The 19,620-nt window shown below is 37.6% G+C and overlaps 2 protein-coding genes across 2 annotated transcripts in view; one reads left to right on the forward strand and one right to left on the reverse strand.

Moving 5' to 3' along the window:
* LOC306873025 (cilia- and flagella-associated protein 221-like) overlaps nt 1-19,620 on the reverse strand; it is a 31,667-nt gene continuing 12,047 nt past the window's right edge. Inside the window, exons 26-27 of the mRNA XM_079422017.1 lie at nt 2,775-2,854; nt 1-302 (exon numbers count right to left, since the gene is read on the reverse strand). Of these exons, the coding sequence (XP_079278143.1) occupies nt 282-302; nt 2,775-2,854 (101 nt within the window). The 3' untranslated portion in view covers nt 1-281. The remainder of the gene's footprint in view (nt 303-2,774; nt 2,855-19,620) is intronic.
* Nucleotides 10,915-16,913, forward strand: LOC306873031 (cyclic nucleotide-gated channel alpha-3-like; the record flags this gene model as incomplete). Its single annotated transcript, XM_079422025.1, has 8 exons — nt 10,915-11,076; nt 11,183-11,212; nt 11,301-11,459; nt 14,298-14,366; nt 14,453-14,557; nt 14,645-14,746; nt 15,074-15,180; nt 15,523-16,913. The coding sequence occupies exons 1-8, from the start codon at nt 10,985-10,987 to the stop codon at nt 16,911-16,913; spliced, it is 2,055 nt and encodes a 684-aa protein (XP_079278151.1). The 5' UTR covers nt 10,915-10,984.

The raw sequence follows: 19,620 nt of genomic DNA on the forward strand, positions 1-19,620 counted from the left end.
ACCATTGTATGTTTACTTTAATTGTTGTACTTTCAAGGTTTTATTTAGCCTCACTTGCAAAAAACAGTTCCATATAGAAAAATTGTGTCAGATTGTAATCTGGTGCTTTTCTAAAATTCATGTACCATGTTATTAACATAGTAATCCAAGGTACTTCCAAAAATACCACAGTACTATCATGGTAAATGTCCAAAAACATGTCCAAACGACTTTTTGCAAGTTGTGTTTGATTTAATTTTGTTTTCACTGTGAACTGAACTTTCATAATTTTTCATTGTTTATTACAGAGAGGGCCCCCAAACCTGTGATAAAAAACAAGGAAGATTAATGTTAACCCTGATACTGTGCATTTAAGATGAGTACAATTAAAACATAAAATAAATCAAATCATTCAGTTAAATGCACTATGCAGGATATAAAGAGGTCTTCCAGATCTGTCTGGTGCCTTCTGAACAAAGAGATTTGGAAAATGCTGTATCTAACAGTGGCTTAAACAGTCAAAAATATATATATTATGTATTAAATGTGTTTATGTTTCAGTTTATCATCACAACCTGCATCTAACTCAACATGTTGAATCTAATGCATATGAGACTACAGGAAACTGAAGCGTTGCACTGGTTACAACAAATGACCTGTTTTTGAGAAAATAGCTTACAGGTTCATTTAATTAAAATTGTATTTATATGACTTTATATCTTTTTTATATACAGGTGCTGGTCATAAAATTAGAATATCATGAAAAAGTTAATTTATTTCAGTAATACCATTCAAAAAGGGAAACTTGTATATTAGATTCATTCATTACACACAGACTGATATATTTCAAATGTTTATTTCTTTTAATTTTGATGATTATTTTAATTATTATGATTGAATGGTATTACTGAAATAAATCAACTTTTTCGTGATATTCTAATTTTATGACCAGCACCTGTATATATACAGTGGGTACGGAAAGTATTCAGACCCCCTTAAATTTTTCACTCTTTGTTATATTGCAGCCATTTGCTAAAATCATTTAAAGTTCTTTTTTTTCCTCATTAATGTACACACAGCACCCCAGCAGAAACACACAGCAGAAAAACACAGAATTGTTGACATTTTGACTATATCAATTGTTGACAAAAACTGAAATATCACATGGTCCTAAGTATTCAGACCCTTTGCTCAGTATTTAGTAGAAGCATCCTTTTGATCTAATACAGCCATGAGTCTTTTTGGGAGAGATGCAACAAGTTTTTCACACCTGGATTTGGGGATCCTCTGCCATTCCTTCTTGCAGATCCTCTCCAGTTCTGTCAGGTTTGATGGTAAACGTTGGTGGACAGCCAATTTTAGGTCTCTCCAGAGATGCTCAATTGGGTTTAAGTCAGGGCTCTGGCTGGGCCATTCAAGAACAGTCACGGAGTTGTTGTGAAGCCACTCCTTCGTTATTTTAGCTGTGTGCTTAGGGTCATTGTCTTGTTGGAAGGTAAACCTTCGGCCCAGTCTGAGGTCCTGAGCACTCTGGAGAAGGTTTTCATCCAGGATATCCCTGTACTTGGCCGCATTCATCTTTCCCTCGATTGCAACCAGTCATCCTGTCCCTGCAGCTGAAAAACACCCCCACAGCATGATGCTGCCACCACCACGCTTCACTGTTGGGACTGTATTGGACAGGTGATGAGCAGTGCCTGGTTTTCTCCACACATCCCGCTTAGAATTAAGGCCAAAAAGTTCTATCTTGGTCTCATCAGACCAGAGAATCTTCAGGTGTTTTTTAGCAAACTCCATGCGGGCTTTCATGTGTCTTGCACTGAGGAGAGGGCACTCTCTTCCGTCGGGCCACTCTGCCATAAAGCCCCGACTGGTGGAGGGCTGCAGTGATGGTTGACTTTCTACAACTTTCTCCCATCTCCCGACTGCATCTCTGGAGGTCAGCCACAGTGATCTTTGGGTTCTTCTTTACCTCTCTCACCAAGGCTCTTCTCCCCCGATAGCTCAGTTTGGCCGGACGGCCAGCTCTAAGAAGGGTTCTGGTCGTCCCAAACGTCATCCATTTAAGGATTATGGAGGCCACTGTGCTCTTAGCAACCTTAAGTACAGCAGAATTTTTTTTGTAACCTTGGCCAGATCTGTGTCTTGCCACAATTCTGCCTCTGAGCTCTTCAGGCAGTTCCTTTGACCTCATGACTCTCATTTGCTCTGACATGCACTGTGAGCTGTAAGGTCTTATATAGACAGGTGTGTGGCTTTCCTAATTAAGTCCAGTCAGTATAATCAAACACAACTGGACTCAAATGAAGGTGTAGAACCATCTCAAGGATGATCCAAAGAAATGGACAGCACCTGAGTTAAATATATGAGTGTCACAACAAAGGGTCTGAATACTTAGGACCATGTGATATTTCAGTTTTTATTTTTTAATAAATCTGCAAAAATGTCAACAATTCTGTGTTTTTCTGTCAATATGGGGTGCTGTGTGTACATTAATGAGGAAAAAAAATTAACTTAAATGATTTTAGCAAATGGCTGCAATATAACAAAGAGTGAAAAATTTAAGGGGGTCTGAATACTTTCCGTACCCACTGTATATATATATATGAATGCAATTTTTCATGTATTATGCTAAATTAATACATGTATATTTAAGTTTTGGCATTTTATTACTTTTATAATTGTAAAGGATTGTGGCGTGAACTTTTCAAGCTTCATAGTTTAATCAGTTTCTTTTTGGTTGAAAATACAAATGCATTGCATAATTTTAGAGGCTATGAAGATGTCTCTCTTACCTTGTCTGCAATGCCACATGTGAAGTTTGCATTTCCATTAGATTGGCAGTCGAATGTCACGGTAGGTTTAGGAGCCTTTACTGTGACAGAAACATGGTGGTTATTTTCTACTTCTGGAACTCATTTAGAAATATACAGTCTTAATGTATTATTGACATTGTGTTGAAAGGGTACAAATGTTTGTTTTCTTACCATAACAATGACTATGCAATGCTATTTTACATTTGATTATTCGGTTTCTGTACCCGATACATGAAAAAACTTAAAAACAGGGCCTACGGCTACACAAGTTTGCTAGAGAGCATTTGGATGATCCAGAAGAGGATTGGGAGAATGTCATATGGTCAGATGAAACCAAAATAGAACTTTTTGGTAAAAACTCAACTCGTCGTGTTTGGAGGAGAAAGAATGCTGAGTTGCATCCAAAGAACACCATACATACTGTGAAGCATGGGGGTGGGAATGAATGGGGCCATGTATCGTGAGATTCTGAGTGAAAACCTCCTTCCATTAGCAAGGGCATTGAAGATGAAACGTGGCTGGGTCTTTCAGCATGACAATGATCCCAAACTCACCGCCCGGGCAACGAAGGAGTGGCTTCGTAAGAAGCATTTCAAGGTCCTGGAGTGGCCTAGCCAGTCTCCAGATCTCAACCCCATAGAAAATCTTTGGAGGGAGTTGAAAGTCTGTGTTGCCCAGCAACAGCCCCAAAACATCACTGCTCTAGAGGAGATCTGCATGGAGGAATGGGCCAAAATACCAGCAACAGTGTGTGAAAACCTTGTGAAGACTTACAGAAAACGTTTGACCTCTGTCATTGCCAACAAAGGGTATATAACAAAGTATTGAGATGAACTTTTGTTATTGACCAAATACTTATTTTCCACCATAATTTGCAAATAAATTCTTTAAAAATCAGACAATGTGATTTTCCTGGATTCTTTCCCCCCATTCTGTCTCAGTTGAAGTGTATCTATGATGAAAATTACAGGCCTCTCTCATCTTTTTAAGTGGGAGAACTTGCACAATTGGTGGCTGACCAAATACTTTTTTGCCCAACTGTACTTAGTTAAACATGAACTGTTTATCTTTCTGGCATTACTAAGGAAGTCACACCCTTTGTAAAGGCATGGTGTGACATCATGTTCACCCCTCCCCTCCCCGTCTCCTGCTGTAATCACAGTCAGTGGGGATTTTAATGACATTTGTTGTAAAGCTAAACATTTGCTGATCGTGGCAGAACTTTATCAGTAGCTTCCACAGAGGGATGGATATCACTGGCTGAACCTCAGTCTATAACTGAAAAAAGGAACAAACTGTTCCAGTCTAAAGCTGCAATTTCCCCCAACGTGCAAGCTGACCAGACCAAAGGATCAATGACGCATGAAAGTTTTAATCTCTTAGACAGACATAAACACACATCTGCAAAACACTTACATTACACTACACTCTCGTTTGTACCACTCCAGTGACAGCTTTGTACTTTTGTTGTTTTTTTGAAACAGTTTATTGAAACTTTAGCCAAAATGTAAAAATACACATCAGGCTTGTATGGCTCATATAGTATATACTGTAGTAAGAATGATGAAGGAGAAAAAACCCTACATTTTATTTAGATGCAAATAAATAAATAAAATTCTTGCCTTTGCTGATATTTATCTCTCCAGTCAGTAAGATGACATTCTGATAGCTTGTAAATCAATGGGAGCTCAAAAGTCTGATTTATCATATTTAATATAATTTTAGCATGATTTTTTTAATAAAAAAAAGATGAATAAGGTATAATGTGGTTCAGTCCAGTAAGTGTCTGTCTCGTAATATAACTAACAATATAAAGGGTATTTATATATTTTCTTTATAAAAATCAATAACAATGATCAAAACTTACACGCCTTCTGTTCTCTGATTAATAATTCATCAAATATAATAACATTTTCACTGTAACTATTATCCTTTTTACAGAGCTGCTTTACAACAAAATTGAATTTATTTTGTATCACTAAAACATTATTTTCCAGTTTAACACGTAAAGCTGCTTTGACACAATCTGTATTGTATAAATCGCTATATAAATAAAGGTCACTTGACTTGTATTTAGAACAATATTAAACATGCCCTTTGAGGTCATGAAACTGTACACATGTCTATACTCTTATATTGAAATATTACTTTTATTGTTAGTAATATTTCAGGATGAACACTAACTGTAAACACATTATACCTAGATCATACATACATTTGAAAAATCACATTAAAATCTAAGTATTAAATATATAAGGCTTTCCATGAGTGTTTATTGGTATCTCTCAATTATCATTATATCGCACTGCCTTATGTTTTGCTAATAAAAACTACAGAGCTTTGATATTGACTGTACATATCAATCCCACAACCAAGAATGCAGTTGTCCCTAAATTTCTACATTTCAGACACTAGTGACATTATTATTTGTATTAGCCTATTATTGGGCTATTTCACAGTTATTTTCTCTAGATTTTTGAGGAGGCGCTGTCTGCATTTCCTCCTCAGAGAAAACCACTGGCAACAAAACTGAAAAAGCATGCATATATCATCATGGGAGCATGACTCATCTCTTACAGTGCACTGAAGGCAGAAATAATATATTCACACATGCCATGCATCCTGAAGTTAGTCTTTATCGCATGCATGTAACCAGAGCACTGTGCTTGTTTTTGTTTTTATTTTTTGCCATGTAACACCATGGGCTATTAAATATTAAAATAACTAAAATTAAAATGTAGAAAATGACAAAAACACAACATTACTAAAACTTTATCTAAATTTAAAATGAAAACAAAAAATGTAAAATGTAAATAAAAAATATTTAAAATACAGTAATAGTATCTCTGTGAGATACTCACTGATATCTCATTTCAATAACAATAAATTCTAATGTTTTTTTTACAGTTATTATTTTTAGTTTTTGGAGGCATTCTGTAATTATAAAGGTGTGAACTTACGTAAGGAGTCAATTTTAACCACACAGCGGTACAGCGATAAGACCAGGGGCCAGTTGCATAAACTTAGCCACCATGTTAAGACTGTGTCTTAAGAACTTGTTTGACCAAATAGCAGTTGCCAAGGGTTAATCAGTCTTACTTTTTCCAATACAAATAAGACATATCTACCTTTATTTAACTGAATTTCAAAAGTTATGACCAGTCTTGAAGAAAAAAAATTAGATGACTAACTTTTTGAGACTAGTCTTAACAGTTTATGCAACCGGCCCCAGGACTATCAACAGCACCTGTAAACAAGAGCCATCTCTGGAGATGTTTGATGTTAACATGCTCAAACAGCTTTGCTTTATAGCAGTCATTAGAAACCCAAGAACCATAACTGGACTTAGACAAGACCTTAGTATAGTTCTAATACTTTATTTACAAGACATGTAAATGGAATATGCACTAGTTATTTTTTTCCACATCTGTTGTTTTTCTGAGGACACTTGTGTTGCAAATGCTAAATACACTTCAGGTGTATTTAACCTGGAGTTTTTTTTCTTTGCATATGGGCAGATTTTTATTTCAGTGGATGTAAAACTAGAGAAAAATATGTGTAATTATTCCCAATACAACTAACATAATGTATTGTACTACAGTGACAGTAGTATGATTAGCTGAACAAAGTAGTTGAGATGGAATATACCTGACTGAAACATCAAAAGTGATGTTTTGAACATCATAAGCTAATTATTTAAAAATTAAACTAAAACAATGAGCAGAGAATGGCAATTAACATTTAACTCAAATAAGAAAAATGTCTCTATAATTGTACAAATGTTGGACTAGTTCTCTTCTCATTTCGAATTCTCCAATGGAATTGCTTCATTATCATTTCAGAGTGATTAGAGACTAGCGTTTGCTCTGCCGCTCTTGTTTGAAGTCTGACATCAAAAGATTAAACATCATTTTATTTGATGATGGTTTATCCTCTCAAAGATGGCCGTGCTGTCTGAGAATGACTGTTTGCAATCAGCAGCAAAAATCACACTGGGGGTCACAACAAATGAGACATTTTCATGAGTAAAGATCTGAAATAATGAGATTCACGACATTCAACAAGACAGATAGTAGCTATAACAGATTCACTTGGAGGCATTAGCTGCAATAGACTGATTAATTCAGTTTTTATAGGACAGTTCAATTCTGAGTGATAATGAGCATCACAATACAATTCAAATGAAACTAAAACTTGCATAATTTACTAAATTATCTGGTTGAGGTAATTAACAAATTAATAGCTTTGCAACAACACAAAAACCCTGATAACCATAGTGCTAACTGTTTATTTATAATTTGACCATCGTGTGATTTGATATTTGTTTTCACAGTAATACGATGAACAATTTATCACATTTCCATTCTTCTTCTAGCATTTACTGTCTTTCTTTAAGAAAATGCTATGAGATAAAAAAAAAATACTGATAGATAGATACACCTGACAGATTCTTAAGACTCAGTCCAAGAAAGCGCATTAGTGGGTAAACCCAGATTACGACTTCTGTTCAAAAGGCTTCCTAAACCCAGCAGATTCAGAGGATTGGTCAGGACTTGATCTTTCTGTGGTAAAGCAGCAGTATGCAAGGTTTCCTAGTGGAATGCTTACAGGTTTATTGCACAAGCCATTAAGACTCAGTTTGAGGCTGGAGGACAGTGCAGAATGCATTAAAGGTTTAAGGAGCATAAACTTGGTAGTTCCCATAGTACGATGATTAAAGATAACAGTTTATTAAATGCACAAACAGAAAATTTTATTTATGAACTTAAATCATAAGTGAAACATTCAAACCTTGCTACAACTTCTATGAGAAATTAAGCCATACATTTTCATGGGCTGCTGACCCTACTGCACCCAATCCATTAACTGAAGCTGAGTTAGCATAATAAGCTCTACTCAAACTATTTAACACATGGTTTACGTTTCCAGGGCCCAACACAGATTAACTAAAACAACTATATAGATTCATAATGACTAGCTTTAAGGCCAAGTATGATACTATAATGAAAGAAAGTTTAAACAAATAATTCTAAATGTAAAAGGACACAGCGGAATTATATTTTTGGAATCACTTTTAGAATTTTTTATTTTTTTTCTCCAGCTAATGAAAGATACAAACATTGATATCCTGCTTCAAAGCATTTAAAACGATAGATGTCACACAACATTGGTGCAGACGCTATCATTCTTTGTGTGAACGGTACACTGAAAAAAAAGTAGCCTGTTGAAACAATTTAGGTTACACATAGGCCTACAAATTTAAGAATTATTACATATTATTTATTTATATTGATGGTGGTATGTATGAGTAGCTATATAACCTGAGCTCATAAACTAATAGAGCTACTAATGGCTTCTTTATAGAAGTCAGAATCATAATCATCTAGCAAAAAATCCTAAAAGATTTCTGTTGGAATTAACTGGAACAAATCCTAATTGTTCCTGATGGGATTTTTCTTCTTATATAGGATTTCAGCACTGCACAAAAACAAATGTAAATCTTTTAGAAGTTCCAAAACAGTTTGGTTCAGATAAAAAAATAATGAATATGACTCTTAAGAATCAAAGTGTATTCAGTTTATCCAGTAAGATCTCATCTGACTCAGAGGGGATTCTATTATGATCACAGAATCCTGTAAACACAGGATTTTATTTATTTTACTATGCGCTGTGTTGTAAAACTCAAATGTTTTGGGCTCTAAAGTCTTTTAAATTGAGCATACTCTCAGTGACAGAGTGTTATTATTGGACAGGTGGGGTGTGGGGAGGAGTAGCTGGATGCTCTCCACCAGCGCAGCCTAACACTCTCACCTTTCTTGGCAGGTGCGCGTGGAGACAGGGAAAGACACGTGCCATCAGCTACTTGAGAACTACTAACACTCGTTTGGGTTCGACAGGATAGTTTTTTTTTGTTGTTGGTGCAGCAATGCTCAAATCATGTGAATACTTCTGAACCTATTTTATTTGTGGAATATGATTTCGCTGATGTGAAGAACTAAGTCCTGTGGAATAATTTGCATTTTGCCGGAGTTTATGCAGATCCTCACGCTACAGGTAAATCAGCTCAGGCAAAGTGAGTGTGATTCTGTCAAAGTATTTTCTAATTTCTTTTTGTGGCAGTTATTTAATTGCTTGTTGAATTCCCAGACATATTGTTTTAACTCTTCACTTATTTAAGTCTATTGTTTGTCTGTTGTAGTATTAGTTTCGGTCCTCAATTTTGATTTGGTCAAGCAGAGCTCCACGAGCCCCGACGTAAGATAATAGTAGTCTATAACAACAAGACGGTTCACTTTTTTGAATCACTCCGCTTGTCTGTTTTCAGAGTAGGCTAAAGATGGGGAGCAGAGTTTGTAAAAAGAGCGGGTTTTATAAAAGTCAAGGTATCGGTGTTTTCTCTCACGGAGATGTCTGATTTTGCTTGCAGTTCGATGCGCCTTTTTGAAAATCAGATCGTCGACGTTTTCTCTGGCATTTAGCAGTACTATATCAGTACGGTTTCTCTTTAACGCAAGTGCGGAGGGGAAATGGAAAATCCGGAGTGGAGCTGCAGCTGTGTGATCACAGACCGCTTTGAGCAGGGAAGGAAAATCGCGTTCCACAAATGTAGCCTACTTTATCACAAACCGGCGATTCGTCGCTCAAGGCCATTGCACACTGACTCCGAAATTTTCGTATGCGTTTTTCCGTATTCCTCATCCTTTCCTATCAAAATGCATGCTACGGATGCGAAAACGCTGAAAATCGAACCTGATCCGATTTTATTTTATGACGGACGAAAGTGTCGGAGGCAGTGTGTAAACGTGATTGACACAACGTGAGGTTGTATTTATTTTTTAACGTGCGAAAATTTCGGACAAAATTTTTGAACTCAGTGTGCAATGGCCTTCAGACTTGCGTAGCAACAACATTTTGACTTCTTTTGGAACTATTTTCGTTGGCAGAGGAGAAATATAGGCTACAAATTAGACAATTTTGGTGTAAAATGTAAGCCATATTGATTACTTATAATTACAAAATGTAAATGCTTGTAATTACAAATTGCATGTTTGTTTGTTTTTTCTTTGTACATAGACTATTATTTAATTTCGTATTTTAATATATTTTATTTTATCTATTATATTTTTATTTTATTATATATCAACATTATAAAACAAATGTTTAAATGTATTTGTTCTTTGATTTGATTGTCTCAACAATTTCCCTGTTCTCCGTCATAATTGTTTTGGGCAGCCAATGTTAAATTTGCTCTCTTGAAAAGTTATGGTTATACTAGACAAATCTGGTCTATATATATACTTTCTTGAAAAGTTATGGCTCTGCACAGAATATAAACTGGTAAACTGGATTTAACAGTAAGTCTTTCCAGCTTTGATGTCTCAGGCAGATCTGTGATTAAGCTCAATAGCCTTTTTCTGTTCAAAACTAAACTATATGATGTAAATTGTATTAGACACTATGTGAGATCTAAAGGAATTTTGAATTTTGTTGGTTTTTATACGTTTTCATCTCTAAAAGAGTTCTCTCTGGTGGCCTTTTAGCAGGGCTTCAAATTAAGACATGCACGGGACTTTGAATAAACAGCAACTGTTTGGTTAGAGGCATTGTCAGAATTGCTACAGTGCAAACAAATATTCACTGAGGTTGAAGCTTTTTATGAGATGCTTCTCAAGTTCAAGCACTTGCAAGATTGATCTTAGCATGTTTGGCTAAGGGAATCCCCAGTTATAGCACGCAGGAGGGAAGGAAGAACCATGTTTATCCCCCTGTCTCAATCAGAAATGTCCTGTGCAAAACCACAGGCTCTTTTTGTCTTAAACCAGCTTTTCTTCCTGGAAGACACCACTGATTCCACGTGGCATTTAAGCTACAGTGAGATCAGACACTTGCATCTATTTGGCATGGGTCCATTATCCTTCTATCCTTTCCTAAAATAGAACAAGGTTTTATTTTTAATCTTTGTGAGACAAAAATGGTCAAAGTGCAGCAGTGTGAAAATGCACCACTTTAATACTGTAATGCTGTTTATTCATAGATTTGAACATTGTTTGTGTCAGAATGGATAGTAACCACTTTGCATGTGGAAGTACATTTGTCCACTAATGAAAGTGCATTTCAGTTTACAGCAGTGATTACCCAAAGGCTCCAGATGTGATCTAATTGCAGTGAATGGCCTAACGGGAAATAAAATGGCTAAAATCTGCACAGAACAATCATACCCCTCACAAAGATCCGCCTTCACTCCGGAACCAGCTATTGAATGGATCGAGAGAGGGGAAAGGTCAGAGGAGATTCCACAAACATATGCCATCTAGTTTGAACAATTCTCACATTAAATGCATGTCTGGTTCCAAATATTTAATTTGGTATATTTGTCTCATTTGCAGTGATCAGTCTCCCTGTGAACTAATGGGCAGGTGATTTGATATTTTACTTTTTTGGAAATTTGAGGAGTGTTTATTAATTAAAAGTGATTTTAATAAGTTATTGTACCTTCACTTTCAGGATGTCCCATTTCATCCTAAGGTTTGGAGGAAGATCCACCAAATGTAAAGCTTCAGAATGCAGTGATTCAGTTAGGATAACAGAGGAGTCTGAAGACATGGCAGAGCAAATGGATGCATCATGCCATAACAGAGGAGAGGACCAACTGCGCATGAGGAAGTGAGTGAAAATGCAAGCATGTACACAGTGTATACATCAGGGTTTTCAGCAAATCTTATTGATAATTTAAAGGCCATTTGTGTATCAACTATGATAAAGGCTTCATAGGGTTAAGCAAAGTTGAAACTAAATTTGAAATTAAAGTAATGCATCATGCATTTTGTTGTAGAGAGCAGGGGTTTTGAATCTTTAAGATGCCACAGACCCCCAAATATTATAATGCTCATGAAAACCCTTGGTATAGAGTATAGCTTTTGTTCTTTTGGTTTGTTGGTCTGCAGAAGGTGTGACCACATGAATGCACAATTCCTGCATTTCCATTAAACTAAATGTGCAGCTAATTATCAGAAATACTTGGAGAGGAAACGTAATCAGCACTAACGTAATGCCCCGTGATCTGTAGTGAGATTAGGTGTTTCTCAAGACAACAACAGAGGATGTGCTGACAGTGACCTTATAATCCCCTGCTGTCTGCCGCACACTCATTTCTAGGGCTGAAACGATTAGTCGACATTATTGACAACGTCGACAATAAAAAAATTGTCGACAAATATTTTTGTTGTCGAGTAGTCGTTTGATCTCGTATGAGCTAATGTAAGAGCCTGCAATACTGCGGTTCGACCAGTGTGGCGCTGTAGCACAATGATGTAATTCATCCCTCCTGGATGCAATTTAAGAGAAGACACACCTGAACCTTAGGCAAAGAGTATCTTCTATACTCTTTGCCTGAGCGGCGTTTGTATGAATATGTAAATACAATTGCGCGCTTTCCTCGAAATAACGAAATAAACAACAAAAACTGACAACGTGGAGAAAACAGCAGTTAGAAATGCATCTGATTACAACGATTTAGATGTCTGATGAGCTCTAAAGTTCAGTACTCCAGTAAAGTCCGGTCACATCATGTTTATTTATATAACGTTAGTACTTTATGTAATAGATAGCCTTAATTCAAGCAGCTTTATGGTATTAAACATGAAAAACCAGAGTAAGTGTCGCTTTCTGTTAGAATTACAACTTGATTTTCTGTTATAAAGCTGCTCTCCAGTGTGGAGCTATAGCTAATGATAAACTAGTTTTATTAGTGGGAAAAAAAATGATTTAATTAAAGTGATAGTTTGCTTTACAGAGATCAAAGCTTGATCTAGCTCTGGACTGTTTTGGTTATCATAACCCTATAAGGTATTTTAAGACATTATGTTGTGAATAAAATATTGATCCAAAGCGTCTTATCGCTTACCTTTATTGGTTTCTTATCCATATGACTTACAAAAGGAGATGTTTAGCAGAATGATGTATAGCAGGGCTGTCCAAACTCGGTCCTGGAGGGCCGGTGTCCTGCAGAGTTTAGCTTCAACTTGCCTCAACACACCTGCATGGAAGCTTCTAGTGTGCCTAGTAAGAGCTTGATGAGCTGCTTCAGGTGTGCTTAATTAGGGTTGGAGCTAAACTCTGCAGGACACCGGCCCGCCAGGACCGAGTTTGGACACCCCTGATGTATAGGGACGCAGATGGTTTAAGAGTTCAGAGACAGAATTGTGGCAAGGCACAGATCTGGCCAAGGTTACAAAAAAATTTCTGCTGCACTTAAGGTTCCTAAGAGCACAGTGGCATCCGTAATCCTTAAATGGAAGACGTTTGGGACAACCAGAACCCTTCCTAGAGCTGGCCGTCCGGCTAAACTGAGCTATCGGGGGAGAAGAGCCTTGGTGAGAGAGGTAAAGAAGAACCCAAAGATCACTGTGGCTGACCTCCAGAGATGCAGTCGGGAGATGGGAGAAAGTTGTAGAAAGTCAACCATCACTGCAGCCCTCCACCAGTCGGGGCTTTATGGCAGAGTGGCCCGACGGAAGAGAGTGCCCTCTCCTCAGTGCAAGACACATGAAAGCCCGCATGGAGTTTGCTAAAAAACACCTGAAGATTCTCTGGTCTCATGAGACCAAGATAGAACTTTTTGGCCTTAATTCTAAGCGGTATGTGTGGAGAAAACCAGGCACTGCTCATCACCTGTCCAATACAGTCCCAACAGTGAAGCATGGTGGTGGCAGCATCATGCTGTGGGGGTGTTTTTCAGCTGCAGGGACAGGACGACTGGTTGCAATCGAGGGAAAGATGAATGCGGCCAAGTACAGGGATATCCTGGATGAAAACCTTCTCCAGAGTGCTCAGGACCTCAGACTGGGCCGAAGGTTTACCTTCCAACAAGACAATGACCCTAAGCACACAGCTAAAATATGAAGGAGCGTGACTGTTCTTGAATGGCCCAGCCAGAGCCCTGACTTAAACCCAATTGAGCATCTCTGGAGAGACCTAAAATTGGCTGTCCACCAACGTTTACCATCCAACCTGACAGAACTGGAGAGGATCTGCAAGGAGGAATGGCAGAGGATCCCCAAATCCAGGTGTGAAAAACTTGTTGCATCTCTCCCAAAAAGACTCATGGCTGTATTAGATCAAAAGGATGCTTCTACTAAATACTGAGCAAAGGGACTGAATACTTAGGACCATGTGATATTTCAGTTTTTCTTTTTTAATAAATCTGCAAAAATGTCAACAATTCTGTGTTTTTCTGTCAATAGGGGGTGCTGTGTGTACATTAATGAGGAAAAAAATGAACAAATGATTTTAGCAAATGGCTGCAATATAACAAAGAGTGAAAAATTTAAGGGGGTCTGAATACTTTCCGTACCCACTGTATATATTGCAGAACCTTAATATGTTTGATTTCTGGCAAAATTTGGTAATTCTGTATGTTGTCTGAGCATTGGCATCCTCCGAAAATTGGCATTTTAACTCTAATCAAACTACAGGAATAAAACCATATCATTGTCTTTACAGTTTCAACAACAATGCAAATCACTGGCCTCTTGCAACACTGAATATGAACAACTGCAACAATACAGATGAGTATGTGAGAAAGTTAAATATTATTACGTTATAAGTACATTCTGCTATGTGCTACCTCCTAAATAACAATTAGCATTTTAATTCAGCAAAAAGGATGACAGGGAGATAAAGAAAGATGATAAGAAAGAAGAACCAAAAAAGGATGAGAAAAAAGATGAGAAAAAGGATGATAAAAAGGAAGAGGAGAAACCGTAAGTATTTTTACTCAATTTAAATGCAATTAACTGTAGTTATGTGTTCAGTCCAGAACTTAGTAAATTTGTGAACTTTTATTTTAGAAAACATGTTTGGATTATGGATCCAGCAACAGATATGTACTATCACTGGTTGACCATTGTAGCAATACCTGTCTTCTTCAACCTAATGATGCTTGTTACCAGGTAAATTTATATATTAGATTTTTCACATTTAAATTTAAAATAATATATTATTATATCCATTATATTGTATGCCAATTATTAAATTATATTAATGCTTTGGAGATATATTTTATAATATTAAAACAACTCTTAATTAATTAGCAATTACATTTAATTATTAATTATAAATATTACTTAGTATTTAAAATAATAAGAATATTACAGCTAATTATCAAACAAGAAACAAGAAAACTATATGCAGAAATATATATCATCATATTTTGTACTTAAATTATCTGGTGTTATTGTTTGGTGACAGTGCCAATTTAACTTTTTTTTTTTAAACAGATCCTGTTTTAATGAACTGCAAGATGATTACACCATCTTATGGATAGTTTTGGATTATTCATCCGATGTCATCTACTATATTGACACGTTTGTGAGATCAAGAACAGGTGAGATTATTATTAGTCACTGTTTGTGTTTAGTCATATTTAACTATAACAGTAAATTAACTACACTCCCTCTAAAGCAGTGGTTCTCAACCAGGGGGCCTCAGCAAATTTCCAAGGGGTGATTTAAAAGAATTTAAACGAATAAATCATGAATATTATATTAAACAATTTCTAAATTAAACTGTTACAATAAAATAAAATCAAGATGTAAATTCTTTTTATAATAGCTATTTATTGAAGAACGTATATTACTAAAATACAGAACTTAACTTCTGAAATCGCTGCTATAGAGGGAAAAAAAAATTGTAAGCACTTTACATGACAGTGAAATTGTTTTGACAGGTTTCTTGGAGCAAGGTTTGCTAGTGAGAGAATCTAAGAAGCTGTGGGAACACTACAAAAAGTCACCGCAATTCAAATTTGATGTGTTCTCCATGATACCAACAGATATATTAATGCTGAAAGTGGGTTACAACAATCCCGAACTGAGATTCAATCGGCTTTTCAAAATGGCTCGTCTTTTTGAGTTCTTTGACCGCACTGAAACCAGAACCAACTTCCCCAACATCTTCCGAATCAGCAATCTCGTCCTGTATATCCTTATTATCATCCACTGGAACGGCTGCATCTTTTTCGCCATCTCAAAAACAATCGGCTTTGGCACAGACACTTGGGTTTACCCCAACATCAGCGACCCCGAGTTCGGCCGTCTTGCCAGGAAGTACATCTACTGCTTGTACTGGTCCACTCTCACGCTCACCACCATCGGAGAAACGCCACCGCCTGTCCGAGACATTGAGTATTTATTTGTCGTTTCTGATTTTCTCATCGGCGTGCTCATTTTTGCCACCATCGTTGGTAACGTCGGTGCCATGATTTCCAACATGAATGCATCGCGTGCGGAATTCCAGGCCAAGATTGACTCCATCAAGCAGTACATGCAGTTCCGAAAGGTCACCAAAGATCTGGAGGCCCGTGTCGTGAAGTGGTTCGACTACCTTTGGACTGAACAGAAGACCTGCGATGAAAAGGAAGTGCTCAAGAACCTCCCAGACAAGCTCAAGGCGGAGATCGCCATCAACGTGCACCTGGAAACACTTCGGAAGGTGCGTATCTTCCAGGACTGCGAAGCGGGTCTTCTTGTTGAGCTGGTGCTTAAACTTCAACCACAGGTTTTCAGTCCAGGTGACTATATTTGCAAGAAGGGAGACATTGGGCGGGAAATGTACATTATCAAAGAAGGCAAACTAGCTGTGGTGGCAGATGATGGTGTCACACAGTTTGTGGTGCTCAGCGATGGTGCTTACTTTGGTGAGATCAGCATCCTTGGAATCAAAGGAAGTAAAGCCGGTAACCGCAGGACTGCTAACATACGGAGCGTGGGATACTCTGATCTGTTCGCGCTCTCAAAAGATGACCTAATGGAGGCGTTAACCGAGTACCCAGAAGCCAAAAAGGCGCTAGAGGAGAAAGGTAAGGCTATTCTGATGAAAGACAATCTCATTGACGAGGCTGCAGCCAATGCTGGTGCAGACCCGAAGGATCTGGAGGAAAAAGTCTCTGTCCTGGAGACCAATCTAGATGTGATTCAAACCAAATTTGCTCGTCTTCTGGCAGATTGGACATCCAGCCAGAACAAGATCAAACAGAGGATCACCAACATGGAGGCCCGAGTGAAGACTCTTAGGCAGGAGGATTTATCCGAGGTCGTGGAGGATAAGAAGGACAAATAGTTCTACGCCAAAATAGACTGACTACACTATGTCTCAGGATTAATGATTACACATTTACTCATATAGAGGAATCTGGAATCATTTGAGAGGAATTGCTTGATCTCAAAGTAGTACAGCAGCAACATGTACTATTTATAGATGATTCAGTCAGAGACTTGGCATTTCACAAGACCTAAATCTAAGTTGTGAAGGCATATAAACAATGACAGATCAGACAGTTTCAGCCTCACTAATGCAGGGTCATCTTGAAGTAATTTCGGACAACAATGCGCCAAGAACATGCTTCTGTTTTTGGGCATTTTGGTTCCTGATGCTGTCACTATTAGGTATTGCAGTGTCTGAATTTCAGGTAGTGTGATTCCTAAACTGAATTTTAGGAGGTTTATTGTGCAGCTATACTCTCTGTGAGATGTCATGCTGCAAGTGATTTATAACCAGCTTTGGTAAATACACACAATATCCTTCAGCTTTGTTGCAGTTTTCAAAGAAGTTCTCAGGAATTGCTCTTAAGCTTTGTCTTTAATATCAAAAATCAATCTTATCTGCGATATCAAAGCTTTGCTTTCATTGAGTGAGCATGAATACCAAAGCAGAACATCTGGTAATGTGATAAAATGAAGGGTTGATCTTTAAGTTTATTTTTTAAATGATAATAAAATGGAGGACCCCCCCATTTTAGTCCATCATGTTCAGTTCTTGTATGTATATTTTATTTTCATTCAGCTAATGAAAAATTGTATATGTGCTGGATTAAATAAAAAACATTTTAGAATTTTTGCTAGCATTGTGTCCACTATGGATTGATTTGTGGGGAAAAAGATCTACAAGTCATCCATACTGTGCAGTCGTTGTGGGCAAGATCCTGTTCAGACTTGCCCCTAATGTGACAATCTATGACTTCAGTGTGGGTTCTCCACAGGGGCCGGTAGCCCAACAATTAGACCTACCAAGCATTAAAGGCTAGTTAAGGAGCTGTGTTGGAAATGCAAACGTTGCAGGTCTGACTCCTGAGAGGAACACTGAGAGATTGACATGTAACAAGAAATTAGGTATCAGCATCTAAGTATAGTTTCACATACAAGCCTTTTTACTTTTATTAAGTTACATTCAGTTTAGTTTTGAACTATTCACTGATGAAGAAAATACTGGTCACATATTAAGTCATTTAATTATAGATTTGTAATGTATTTGAGTCGATTATGGAAAGCAGCTGAGAAATATCACCATTATTATTACAAGAACAGCTTGTAATGAAAATGACAATGACAGCTATCAGGTGCAACAAACTTTGTGCAACAAAGGGTGCTAATTAGGCTGCCTTTCCTCCCTCTTTCCCCAGGGACAGGATTCAAGCAGTGGTTTGCTATTGTGAGGTAAATGTGGAGGTGAGAGCAGTGCAGCAAAACTGCTGTGGATGAGAAACTGTCAGACAGAATAGACCTGGGCTGGCATTTGCTTGAGTGCACAGCAGACCGTGTAAAATAAAATCTTGTATGCTTCCTTTGCCTGTGTTTTTGAAGCCACATCACTGTCTTCCAGAAAACAGGATACAGGAGGTTTAACTCATTTTAAATACTTCTGCTGTCCTACTGTTACATCCTCTAAAGTAAAAAATCTGGGTGTTATATTAGACAGCAACTTGTCCTTTGAAAATCATATTTCCCATGTTACAAAAACAGCATTCTTCCATCTTAGAAACATTGCCAAGCTTCGAAACATGCTACCTGTTTCTGATGCAGAAAAGCTAGTTCATGCATTCATGACCTCTAGACTGGACTATTGTAATGCACTGCTAGGTGGTTGTCCTGCATCTTCAATAAACAAGCTACAGATAGTCCAAAATGCAGCGGCTATAGTTCTTACCAGGTCAAAACAATATGATCATATTACCCCAATTTTACAGTCTCTGCACTGGCTACCTATTAAATTCTGTATCATTTACAAAATATTATTACTTGCCTATAAGGCCCTAAATGGTTTAGCTCCTGCGTACCTAACTTGTCTTCTACCACGCTACAATCCAACCCGCTCTCTAAGGTCGCAAAACTCTGGACTTTTGGTAGTACCTAGGATAGCAAAGTCCACTAAAGGAGGTAGAGCTTTTTCACATTTGGCTCCCAAACTCTGGAATAGCCTTCCTGATAACATTCGGTGTTCAGATACACTCTCTCTGTTTAAATCTAGATTAAAGACACATCTCTTTAGCCAAGCATTCACATAATGCATCTTATAATCTTGTACTGCAGTTATATCTGATCAAATGTACATTATTATTATTCTTTAGCTTGGGTTGAACAAATCATAAACTGTTACAACATTAGTGAAGTGACATACAGCCAAGTATGGTGACCCATACTCGGAATTCGTGCTCTGCATTTAACCCATCCAACGTGCACACACACAGCAGTGAACACACACACACCGTGAACACACACCCGGAGCAGTGGGCAGCCATTTATGCTGCAGCGCCCAGGGAGCAGTTGGGGGGTTCGGTGCCTTGCTCAAGGGCACCTCAGTCACGGTATTGAGGGTGGAGAGAGCACTGGACATTCACTCCCCCCACCTACAATTCCTGCCGGCTCGAGACTCGAACCCACAACTTTTGGATTACGAGTCCGACTCTCTAACCATTAAGCCACAACTTCCCCATTTTTGCTTAGATGGAACAGCAGCTACGCAAATTATGTCTCTATTTGTTTCTGCCACG

Source organism: Barbus barbus, assembly GCF_936440315.1.
Source record: "Barbus barbus genome assembly, chromosome: 7".
Taxonomy (NCBI): Eukaryota; Metazoa; Chordata; class Actinopteri; order Cypriniformes; family Cyprinidae; genus Barbus; species Barbus barbus.